At 51.6% G+C, this 12,715-nt stretch overlaps 1 protein-coding gene across 3 annotated transcripts in view; it reads left to right on the forward strand.

The window, feature by feature from the left end:
* Positions 1-12,715, forward strand: part of DZIP1 (DAZ interacting zinc finger protein 1) — a 69,505-nt gene that overhangs the window by 36,747 nt on the left and 20,043 nt on the right. For 2 of the 3 annotated variants that reach the window (XM_056109753.1, XM_056109752.1), the window contains 3 exons: positions 257-313; positions 4,902-4,958; positions 11,873-11,932. In XM_056109753.1, coding sequence (XP_055965728.1) covers positions 257-313; positions 4,902-4,958; positions 11,873-11,932 — 174 coding nt within the window. The remainder of the gene's footprint in view (positions 1-256; positions 314-4,901; positions 4,959-11,872; positions 11,933-12,715) is intronic. The other variant, XM_056109754.1, reaches the window with a different exon arrangement.

Raw genomic sequence — 12,715 nt, forward strand, 5'->3', positions numbered from 1 at the left:
ACCCCTCTTGGAGAGCCCGGCAAGCTACCAAGAGTATCTCGCCCTCACGGCAGAGCCTGGCAAGCTACCTGTGATGTATTCCATATGCCAAACACAGTAACAACAAGTCTCACGATGGAGACGTTACTGGGCCCGCTCGAGCAAATCAATGAACAACGGGAGGACCGTGACCTACTGTGACCTAGTTGGAGAAGGTGACAAAATAGAATGCATATTTGTGATTTTTGTGATGGATTGGTTGTTGTTGCCGTTTCAGGGACTCCTTTAAGCTGGCAGCCCTTTGAACCGAAGCTAACTGCCCCGGCTATACCCAGTAAGTTTCTTGCTTTGGGTTAGTGAAATTTTTTGATTTGGGAAAATAGGAGAGTTACACGGTGCAGAGAGAACACGGGCCTCTTCAAAGCAGAGAGAGCTGAGAGCCTGCACCTCAGGCTGGTGTGCAGGTGAATCCTGGGATGCCAATATTGGAATTAGTCCTGACCTCATTAGTTTCTAGAACAGTCTTGGGGACCTCAAGACTTCTTTGTAGGTGCTAGTCAACCAATATATAACCCCTCTGTGTCATTTTAATGTTATTTGTGTGGGTTTTGTTGGGGGTAGGGTAGGGGTATAGCCAGCAGTGCTCAGAGCTTACTTTTGGGTCTGTGCTCAGAAATCACCCCAGCAGTGCTGGGTGACCATATAGGGTGCTGAGAATTGAACCTGGGTCAGCCACAGGCCATGCGCATGCCCTACTCTCTGTACTATCTGTCCCCGCCTGTGTGTTATTTTTCAAAAGCTTTGACAAGCATGTTGGGGGATACAAAATGATCCACTTCAACTCTCAGCTCTCACCTGGGTCCTGGGATCCAAGATCACAGGGCCCGGAGAGATAGGACATGGGTGAAAGCACTTACCTTGGCCCACGGCCAACCCTGGTTCAGTCTTCACCACCGTGGAGCCCAGGGCCAGGGGAGACCTCTGAGCACAGAGCCAGGAGTGGCCCCCGAGCACTGCTGGATTGGGCCCAGATAGAAAACACTGTAACTGCACGTCATGGTGATTCATTAAAAAAATTAAAAAAAAATTAAACACACACACACACACACACAAATAAATAAAACCCAAGATGTAAACATCCAGGTGGTTCGGGGGTGGCTTGGGCTAAGCAGCCTTGTTCTTTTTGCAGCCTAGTCAGGGATGATTAAAAATTCTCTGGCCTGGCTCCAGCTGGCTGCTTTGGGGTTTCCTGAGGCACTGCATCATGTGAGGCTTGCAGCCGAGCTCGGTGGGGGCCCTGCGTGTAGGCGTTACTGGCTCCCCGTCTGCCTCCCAGACCTCTCAGGAGTCAGCGTCCATGCGTGGAGACATTCTCCATTCCATTTCGTCAACGGACGTGCTGCTTTCCTGCTCTTGGCTCCCCATTCCGCCTCCTTCCCTCTGCTGATGTCTTTGCAGTGACCGAGGGCTGACTGCATGGTGCAGCTCGGGGGTTCTACCCCAAACAACTGTGGTGCTTGCACACAGCACAGTGCTGACATGTCCTGGGCTGTGCTGCAGCCCGAGAAGCCTGTCAGTGCCAGGGTCCTGGATGGCGCCTGTGGGCATCACCGGGCATCGGACTCACATCTCCATGAGCTCAGCGGGTGCTTTGGCAGTGAGGCCCCACTCCGGGCTTCTGTGTCCTTACTGACAAGATTATTGCAGTGCTTTGCAGTGCTGTTCAGGATGGCGGCAGGAGGAAGAGGGATGGTGGGCAAGAGAGGCTGGGCCCAGGACGGGACTCTGAATGCCAGGGGCAGCTTGGACAGAAGCCACGACCTCCAAGGTTGATGCCGTGCCCGGGGCCAGGAAGGGGTGGCAGTGGCGGGGGGGCGTTCCCATTGGGGAATGATGTGGCCCAGTTGGCTGGAAACTGCTCCTGGTGTCCATCCTCTCCCCACCCCCCGCAACTCCTCAGCTGCCTCTCTGACCTCGCGCCATTGTTGCCAGAGCTCCAGATGCCGAGGGGCAGAGCAGGAGGCTGGGGCTGGATGGGCCAGAGCCGGGCCATGGCAGAGTAGGCTCTGGGTGTCCTTCTGAGAGGAAGAAAAGCAAAGGGAAACACACCTCAGAGAAGGATGCAAAGGCTCACAGACGCGGCATTCGTATTCTGTATGTTTTCGAGACACTTGACACGATTCTGGAGTGTTCCCATAAAACTCTACATAGGGACCCAAGAGAGCATAGTGGGGAGAGTGCTTGCTTTGCACGTGGCTGACCTGGGTTCAATCTCCGGCACCCCATATGTCCCCTGGGCACTTCCAGGAGTGATCCCTGAGTGCAGAGCCAGGAGTAACCCCTGAGCATCACCAGTGTGATGGAGCCCCCTTTACTTACAGAAACGTGTGGTCGGACTGGCAGACCCCAGGTTAGAGTTTGTCAAGTCTCTTTTTTATTTGTTTGTTTGTTTTGGGGATCACACCCAGCGATACTCAGAGGTTATTCCTGGTTCTGCACTCAGGAAAAACTTCTGGCGGTGCTCAGGGGGACCATATGGTACATGCTAGAAATTGAACGCAGGTTGACCGTGTGCAAGGCAAACACTCTACCCACTGTACTATTGCTTCAGCTTTCCTAGAGTTTGCCAGGTCTTGATGTGGGTTAGGCAAGATGTGAGTGGATTGGATGTGAGCGGGCCAGTGGTCCAGAACTGTTGATAATTTATCCAGAGTTAGGAGTCCAACGTTTTAGCTGTGGCCAAGGTGTACGATGAAAACCTGTGGCATGTCTATGCAGGTGGCTGGGGTTGGTGGCCATTATTATCAGTTTTTTTTGGGGGGGCAGTAAGATAAGAATTAAGGATCTAGGGGTCAGAGATAGTCCAGAGCTAGGGTGCTTGCCTTGCATGTCGCTGACCCTGGTTTTAGTGCTGGGAATAGCACCTCCATGTACTGGGTGTAGCCTCAATTCCTCTCCCTGCCCCCCCCCAAAAAAAGAGGAATTAAGGACCTAGTTTAATCAACTAGTGAATCATGAAATGAATTAACACATGGAACAGACAGGAACAGATGAGGAGGGAAGGAAGGCTGTGGAATGGGAATGTTCTAGATCAACTTTACTTTTTTTTTTTGGAGGGGTCACTGTTGATGCACAGGGGTTACTCCTGGCTCATACTCTCAGGAATTACCTGGCCGTTCTTGGGGAACCACATAGGATGCTGGGAATCGAACCCGGTTGTCCACGTGCAAGGCAAACACCCTCGCCGCTGTGCTATCGCTCCAGTCTCTGGATCAACTTTAAAACAGGAAACACGTGCCTCTTCTTCCTTCTCCCCTGGCTGCCCTCTCCTCTTGCGCCCACCGAGGGTGGAATCCAAGCCACCTCCTGGTCTCCTCCAGCCCAGGGCCTGGATTTTTCATTTGAATTTTTTTGGTAAATCGTCTTTATTGTCCATGAATAGTCACAGCCTCCTTGTTCGGAAAAGCCGGAAGCCCAGCGTGTTGCCAAGAGGCGTCCGCCCAAATGCCCATCCACGAGTGAATAGCGAGAGAAAATGTGATCCAGCCATACTGGGCCATGTTCCCGGGCCTGGAAAATCCACAGGGACGCTGACTCATGCTGGCCCCAGGGGGAGCTTTGAAAACACGAGAAGAAGCATGGGGTGGCGCTGTGTTGGTGACCACCCCAGAGCAGGCAGATCTGTGGAGAGAAAAAGCAGATGAGAGGGTGCCAGGGACTACGGATGGGATGGCACGAGCAGTGACGGCTAAGGGGGGGCCACTGGTAACACCCCCACAGGCAGGCAAGTTTGCTTTTTTTTTTTTTTTTTGCTTTTTGGGTCACGCCCAGCGATGCTCAGGGGTTACTCCCTCCTGGCTCATGCACTCGGGAATTACTCCTGGCGGTGCTCAGGGGACCATATGGGATGCTGGGAATAGAACCCAGGTCGGTCACGGGCAAGGCAAAGTCCTTCCCTGCTGTGCTATCGCTCCAGCCCAGGCAGGCAAGCTTGGAAGGGAAATATTCCCGCAGGAGCTCGTGACTCGCTCCAGCTCCGAGAGCATTGAACTTGGCAGCACAGCAGTGCGATTCCACTCAAGCCCACGGAGCCATCTATCACCCAAAGGGCCCATGTCAGTGCAGCTGTGTGGGCTAGGGAAGCTGGGAAAATGCTTTCCGTTCTGTGTTTCATCCTAGTGTTCGATACCACTTCCAGCTCTGTACTGGCATGGATCAGTCCTGGCAAGATCCAGACGGGCCGGGGGATGGAACCCAGGGCTCCTGCCTGCAGAGCCTGTGTTCCATCCCTTTATCCAGTTGAAACCGTTCCTCTCTGACTCTGGGAGAGTGACCCCTCCCTCTACCCCAGGAAGAAGAGCAACGGGTGTGCATTGAGGTGGGCTGTGAGCATTTTTGTTAAACTATCCCGAGATCTTGCCAGAGGAATTACACAAAGACAAGTTGTGATGCAATAAGCAAAGGGTCTTTATTGGCTAGCTTGAGCTAGGGCCCTCATCCAGTTCACCGACACAGTGGCAGGGTTCTCAGAATGAGCAGCCCCAAGTGAGGGACTTTTACAGTGTAACATTATCATAACAGAGACTTTCTACCGATCACCCTTTTGGCTGCAGCCTGAGGGCTTTCCTCTACTTGTCCTTAGCTGATTGGTTATAAGTCGGAGTCACTAAGGGTTGCATAAGAGTTCCATAAGGGTTCTGTAGCAGGGGGCTTCCCTACCTGCATCTGATTGGTAACCCTTCGTTGACTTCACCATGGCTATCTCACTTTGGGGAAGTCATGACTCAATTCTAGGTCTCTGTGCTCAATTCCAGGAATTCTGGAACCAAAACCTAGGCCTAGCTTCTTCTGGCTGCTTTGTGAGCCTGTCATGGCGCTGCCTTTGCTTCTCTATCTCTCATTTCCTCTTTCTGCTGTTTCAGTGCCCGGCCCGGCCCCACCGACTGTGGACATGAAGCCAAGTCTGACCGTGGCACATGGTGAGTTTGGAGGACAGTCTCGCGGCTCCCGTGTGGCCCACAGTAGATGACTTATTAACTGGAAGTGTTTCTGGGCAGCGGGCGGTGGTCATTAGGCAGGACAGGGCCCGTTTGGGTGTCTGCAAAGATCGCTGGCAGAACCAGAGCTGGATGTGCCCCGCCCCCCCGGGCCCCCCCAGAGTCACAGAGAAAGAACAGGGGAGCTGGACCCCCCAGCTCAAGTGCCTAACAGTGCGTCCCACTCGGGTGGCGCTGGGTCTTTTAGATGGGTAAGAGGGTGGCTTTCTCCCAGACCAGCCGACCAGCACATGCCACGGGGCATGTGTGCTTGTTTTGATAACTTTCTCGGTGGCAGCCAGTCGTCCTTTTTAAAACACAAACAATGAGAGCCGTTGGCTGAGATGCCCGAGCAAAGGCACGTGATGGAAACCACCGAAGGTGAAAGAGAAGGGAAGCCCAGAGGCAGGAGAGCGCCCCAGGATTCTGGGGTGGGTTGGGGGGAAGGCTTGGCCCCAGGGGTGAGCATTGGTTATCAGGAGGGTGACTGCAGTGTGTTGCAGGAAACGTTTGCCTGTGGTTTGTTGTATCAGTAAAGCTCATGAAGGCAGGGGGAGCCCAGCTGTTCCTGAGCTGTCTCGCCTAAACTGCTTCTGGAGTTGAGTGAGGACTCCATCCCCTGCTTGCTTGCTCTGTGCCTTCTCATTTGCCTGTGGCCCTGGCTTCTTCAGACCGTTCTTTTTGTCTTGACAAATCAGGTTCTTGGTAAATCAGGTGGTCCGGCCTTTTGTAATTATCCTTCTTGTTGACTGACCCGGCTTGTGAGGTGTTTAATGCCTTTTCTTTCCCCCGCCCCCCCCCCCCCCCCCCAGCATACTAAGTAGACCAGTCCCCTTGAGTTTGCATTCACCCCTCGTGCATATCCTTCACCCTCTGCCGCTCCGTATTTCCAATCTTATAGTGCGTGGAGTTCTCTGTTCTTGCAGCCAGGAACAGAAAAGTGTGCTGGGCCCCAGTCCATCTTCTTTAATGGTGACTGCACAAGAAAACTGCTTGTGGCAACTGTTGTCTATTCCTGTTACTCAGGTAGATTATTCCTAAAATATCTGTTCCCTTCTTCTGAGGGGGTCGACTTTGTGTGAGGTATGGCTGGATACTTCTGTTTTCCAGCTCTGCATTTTCGTTTTTTTTGCTTTCTCCTTTGTTTGGGTCAGCCCACTAGTACCTACAGGCGTTCGACCACGCCCACCACAGTTTGGTTTCACTTGGTTTTACTTGTTGGGTGCCCAGCAAAGGACACACACAGTTGGCATGTTCCTGGGCTTCGCCCCAGGGTAGAAACAGATGGGGTGGGGGTGGGGAGGGCGTCTAAAGCCTTTGTTCCCAGTGGATCCTGCCCTGTGGGCTCTGGGCTGAGTGGATCAGCCATGCCTCCTTGCTGGCATCTGCAGGGATTGAAATGCTAGTTTTAAATGCCAGCCAAGAACTGGCAAGGGGCCCTTCCTTGGACCGCCATCAAAGCTGGTTTGGGAGTATCTCATTGGGCAAAGCAAAGAGCAGTCTGGACCAACCCACTGGCCCCCCTCCCCCACCCACCCGAGGCAGCATCCCCAACTGCCCCTGTCAGGGGCAGGTGGGGGGGGGGAGGAGGGTTAGTCCCTCGTTGCGTAAGATGAATTACCCCAATTACCTCCCTATCTCTCCTCTCATCCCACCTTAAAGCTTGGTGAGGTCCTCTGCCATGAAAAACGCAGATTACTCACCCTCTTTGCTTGGGTCCCCTGGGAGCCAGGCTCCATGGCTGAGCTGTGCCATGTGGCGGGTTGGTTGGGCAACTATCTCCCAGTACCACCAAAGAGAAAAAGAAGATGAGGCCGGAGGGGTTGGTAACTCTCGGGGGTCTCCGCAGAACCTCCCCTGGAGCTGTGGCGCTGACATAGTCCTGTGAGGAGGTTTCTAGATCCAGACCTTCTGAGGTCACGTGTGCGGGCCCCAGGGAAGAGGGCCAGGGCATGCTCCTCCCTCCCTGTTAGCCAAACAAAATCAGAAGCAGTCACCAGGAAGGGATTAGACGGGAATGGATGGTGCCAGTGAAGTGTCTGAGGTTGAGCTTGAAGGAGAGACTTGAGGGTAAGGAGGTTGGGTGAGGATGTTTATGTCCCCCTCCAGACCCTCAAAGCTGTCCCACCATCGTACACCCACAGAAGGGTCTGGAGGAAGGACAGGTGCTTAGCCTGACCGGGGTTCTTCAGAGAAGCAGGAGCTGGGGAGCCCTGGGGTGACAGACCCGGTGAGATTTCTCACCCAGGACTCAGGACCGCAGTGATGGGACCAGAGGGAGTAAATCCATCGGAACTAGTAGAAAGACAGCACTGGTGACATGCTCATGTACTAGGGGGTGGTGGTGGGATGGGGGCCTGCCTTCCGAGGGTTCCAGAAGGCAAACCCAGCCACTGCCGAAAGGAGGGAGTATGGCTTCGTGGCCAAGGGCTGGGGCTTGGCTGATTTTGTTTTGGGGTGTGTGTGTGTGTGTGTGTGTGTGTGTGTGTGTGTGTGTGTGTGTGTGTGTGTGTGTATCAAACCCAGGGCCTCCAGTTGCTGAACCAGACACAGGCCAGCTGAGGGAGGGCAGGAATAGCCACTGTCATGGAGCACAGGGAGGATGGGCCGACTGCAAGAGGCAGCGCCCGATTGGAAGAGGACCCAGGGAGTGGGCGTCAGCCAAATATTTTCTTCTTCGGTGGGCAGGAGATGGTCCTGCAGGTGAGCATGTGGGAGAGATGATGGGGTTGCGATCCGGGTGTTTTTCTTCTGGAGGTCATTGCCATACAGATTTTTTTCCCCTGAAAGATTCTGGCAGATCTTTTTTTTTTTCTTTTTTGGGTCATTCCTGGCGATGCTCAGGGGTTCCTCCTGGCTCTGCACTCAGGAATTACTCCTGGGGGTGCTCGGGGGACCAAATGGGTTGCTGGGAATCGAACCCAGGTCGGCCACATGTAAGGCAAATGCCCTACCCACTGTGCTATCACTCCAGTCCCCCTGACAGATTTTAAGGGGGAGACTCAAGCCTTCCCATCTTCAGCTCTCAGCCTGGAGATCTCAGCCCAGGACAGGAACTGGGCAACCTTTTGGGGATGGACGCGTGATTTCTCAAGCATGAGGAAGGAGGCTCTTTGTCATTCCCTCCCCTGCACCCCCCAGCCCTGGGGTCACAACCCCTGCTTCTTTAGGGACTGGAGCGATAGCACAGGAGGTAGGGCGTTTGCCTTGCACATGGTTGACTCGGGTTCGATTCCCAGCATCCCATATGGTCCCCTGAGCACCTCCAAGGAGTAACTCCTGAGTGCATGAACCAGGAGCAACCCCTGTGCACCACCGGGTGTGACCCAAAAAAAAGCAAAACAACAACAACAAAAAAAGTCTGCTTGTTTGGAGAAGGGGGTGCGGTCTGGTCCTCGACCTTCATTGTAAGAACCAGGTGACCTTATCTTCTTACTTCACCTTCTCACTCCCAGCACCCCATTCCCCAGGCCTCAGCTCCACCACAGAAAATGTCAAAATTTTGACACTGTGTCCTGACTCCAGAGGAACAGGCCAAAAAAGTATCGTCCCTTAATATCATAATACTAAACAGGCAGGTGATGATTCAGATTATTCGTGCAGCTCAGAACTGGTAGTCATTCCCATAGCAGACAGTAAAATATAATCCAGGCAACTTTTTAAGACATTGAAAAGATTCTTTTTTAAAAAGCAAAATCTCGAAGAAATAGAAATTAGTTACAATCCTTTTACAATCCTATTTATAGGACCTCCTCCATTTTAGCCTCTTGAAATAGTTCGTTGGTCTAACTTTAAAAAAAAAAAATTGATGCTTGGGAAAACCCAAACAAAACAAACTAAAAATAATCTTGATGCTTGGAGCCAGAGAGATAGTACAGTGAGGAGGGTGCTTGCCTTGCACTCAGTCAACCCTCATTCAATCCTCAGCATTCCAAGCCCCATCAGGAGAGATCCCTAAGCACAGAATAAGTCCTGAGCACTGCCATTGAAAAAACAAAAATCAAACGGAGTTGGAGACAGAAACATTCCCTTTTACTCTCTCTCTCCTTTTGAGTGTTATGATTTGCAATACAGGCACTAAGCAGCCATCATGTTTGGTCCATAGTCTACTTTCAGCACACGTCTCCCATCCCTATCAAGCCCTCCAAGCATCATTTACTTAGTTGTCCCTTCTCTATTTCACCTGCCTTTTTCCCCCAACATGTGAGGCTGGCTTCCAAGCCGTGGAGCGATCTTCCTGGCCTGCCACAGAGGCGGGGGGTGGGGGGGGTGGTGGAGGGGTATGCGGTGGGGGTGGCGGGAGGGAGGATGGGAACATTGGTGGTGGAGAATGGGCAGTGGTGGAGGGATGGGTACTCGATCATTGTATGACTGAAACGTAAACACAAAAATTTGTTAAGTCTGTAACTGTATCTCATGGTGATTCTTTAAAAAAACAAATGGAGTTGAGAGATAGCATAGCAGGGAGCGCCCTTATCTTGCACGCAGCAGACCCTGGTTCAATCCCTGGCATCCTATACGGTTCCCTAGCACTGCCAGGAATGATCCCTGAGTGCAGAGCCAGGAGTCACCCCTGAGCATCCTGGGTGTGGCCCCCAAACAAAACAAAACAAAATCAAGTTTATAATAAATAAGTGCATAATCTTGATGCTGAATTGCACCTTTAGACGTGCTGGCCAGTGGCTTTTTTTTTGCATCTATGAGCTCATGTGGGTTTCCGCTTCTGGGTTCCCCGAGGTCTTGTTTGGGCAGCGTCCTCTGCACAGGTCCCAGATGGTCTGTGTGAGATGTGCTTACTAGGTGGATGGCCCCTCTGTAGGCGTCAGTGTGTGTCTGTACCAGACACAGGTGTGCACACGCGTCTTTCTGTGCCCATAGTCCCCTTCCATGAGAGACAAGCTGCCTTCCATGTGTAGCGCTCAGCCCGAGACAGTCTCGCAAGTTTGGAGCCACTTGCTCTGGGATTAGAACCTGGGGCGGGTGCTGCATGCATACTCCAGACATTTTATCTTTTGGTAGGGGAGGGGCCTGCACCCAGTGATGCTCAGGGCTTACTCCTGGCTCTGCGCACAGGAATGACTCCTGGCAGTGCTCGGGGGACCCTATGGGATGCTGGGAATCGAACCTGGGTCGGCCGTGTGCCAGGCAAGTGCTCTCCCCGCTGTGCTCCAGCCCCATGCTCCAGATTTTTGAGCCATCTCTCCGCCCTTCACTGAGCTTCTTGTCCTTTTTGCTTGTTTTTTGTTTTGTTTTGTTTTTGGTCTGTACCTGGCGGTGCTCAGGTCTTATTCCTGACTCTGTGCTCAGGGATCACTCCTGGCAGGTTCAGGGAACCTTTGAGATCCTGAGGTTCAAATCCAGGTTGGCTGCATGTAGGGTAAGTGCCCCTGCTCACTGGACTATTGCTCCAGGCCCTCACTCAAGCACTTCCATCTGCACCCAGCCACCTGATGGGTGCTTGTCAGCCCTCTGGGTTCCATCAGGGGAGGGGGAGCGAGGTCACCTCCATTTGTGGGCGGGGACGCTCTGCTCAGTCTTCATGCCCCTCCCAAGGCATTTGCATTTCATTCTTCTGCTCCTGGCTGCCTCAGTGACCTTCTGCCTAAAACTGGCCTTGCACAGGAAGGACCTGGCGGTCGGGAAAGGAATGAGGGTCCTGGTGAAGGGAGGCTTGTGGGCACCCCAGGACACTTAAAGCATCTGTCCTGGGGTGGGGGCCACTGGGAAATCTCCATCTGTCCTCCCTGCAGCCTTTCCTGGTGGCAGAGCAGGGTCTCAGACGCAGAGGGGGCTGCCTTGGAATAGCTTTTAGTTTCGTGCCAACCTTGGTGTCATCTGTCCCTGCCCCATTCCCATTCTGGTTCTGCTACAAAGACCTCAGAGCTGTCAAGAAGAGGGAATTCCAGTGCCTGGGCATTTACAGATAGAGATTTTTTTTTAATTCTTTTATTGAATCGTAATGAGACACACAGTTACAAGAATGCTCATGATTGTGTTTCAGGCATATAATGTTTCAACAGCCTACCCTTCACCAGTGTACATTTCCCACCAACAGTGTTTCCTGTTTCCCTCCCACCCCCCTCCTCTACCTGCCGCTATGGCAGGCACTTTTCTTCTCTCTCTCTCTCTCTCTCTCTCTCTCTCTCTCTCTCTCTCTCTCTCTCTCTCTCTCCCTTTCCCTCGCTCTCTCCTCTTTCCTTTTGGGCATTCTGGTTTGCAATACAGATCCAGAAAGGTTCCCATGTATATACAAAGAAAGATGTTCTCACCTCCAGGAACTGAGATCTTCTCAATCATTCACTGTTTTAGCCACCAGACTGAACGATTTTGTCAGGTTCAGCAGCATCTTTCATGAAGGAAGCACTTTGAGTGATGAGTCAAAAGATCCCTTAGGGGGTGTGTGTGTGTGTGTGTCCTTGGGCCTGCAGGAATCACAATGGGTGCTGGAGGCGATCAAGTGGGAGACTTGAACTTCGCACACGCACAGTCGTGGGAGATAACAGAGACAGGGAAGGCGCTTTGCTGAGGTTCTACAATCTTCCACTCGTCCGCGCTTGCTATTTCTGCTTTTTGGGTCACACCCGGCGATGCTCAGGGGTTACGCCTGGCTCATGCACTCAGGAATTACTCCTGGCGGTGCTTGGGGAACCCTATGGGATGCTGGGAATCCAACCCGGGTTGGCTGTGTGCAAGGCAAACGCCCTACCCGCTGTGCTATCACTCCAGCCCCTGCGCTTGTTGTTTCAGGCCCAGTGACAAAGCTGTGGGGTGTTTCTCTTTCCCGAGTGTGTGTGAGGAAACTGACTTAACTTTGCCGTTGTCCTTTTGTGCTGTTCTTATTTTTCCCTTATTAATAGAGCAGACATTCTCATCACACATACTGGAACCAATAGAAGAACTTTCAGAAGAAGAAAAAGGTAACGAAGGATTTCATCAGGATTTATCCTTGTGAGGCTGATGTTCCCATGCAGACCCCCAAGCCCTGGCCGAGCCTGTGGTCCAGTGATTTCTGTGCTAAGGTCAAAATCAGGGCAGACGTTTAGGTTCGGTTTCTGTGGGGGTCCCTCAAAAGCTTCCTTTCACAGTGGATATTTTTCAAACCTCATCAGTATGAAATGAGAATGCGTCAAGTGCTCCTCCCCCAAATTATTTTTAATAGCAAGGAAAGCATCAGATTGGAGTTTCTGATGAAGAATATTTGTCTGTGGAATAATATCTATGTGGTAGAATTTGGGTGGTGGTACAGGTTTAGGGAGATAATGACGATTATTGCTAAGTCTATTTTTTGGGCAGTTATAAATTTGATTTTCTATCCATTTTTGTGATTTATGAATTTTTAAAAACATTATAAAGAGAAGCTTCTAATGCTAGACTTGCTGGATCAACTGTATTTGTGATTTTCTCATTAGCCATAATAATGCTTTATGTATCTCTCTTAAGAAAAAGCAAATTGTTACTATTTATGTGGGTCTGGCTTGGTCATTTTTGTTAGGTATGTAAAACGACATTCTAACTGTTCCTACTTAGAATTTCTATAATTCCTATGTTCTCTGGGTTTCGTTTTCAACAAAAAAATAAAGTTTTACAAGGCTCGCAAATTGAGAACTAAATCAGGTACATTCACAGTTTCTATCATGATAAGTACTTTCATTTTGCCTGTAAGTAACAGGCTTTTCTGACTCCTATAATTACCCTTTATT

The sequence above is a fragment of the Sorex fumeus genome, unplaced genomic scaffold (assembly GCF_029834395.1).
Source record: "Sorex fumeus unplaced genomic scaffold, SorFum_2.1 ptg000008l, whole genome shotgun sequence".
Taxonomy (NCBI): Eukaryota; Metazoa; Chordata; class Mammalia; order Eulipotyphla; family Soricidae; genus Sorex; species Sorex fumeus.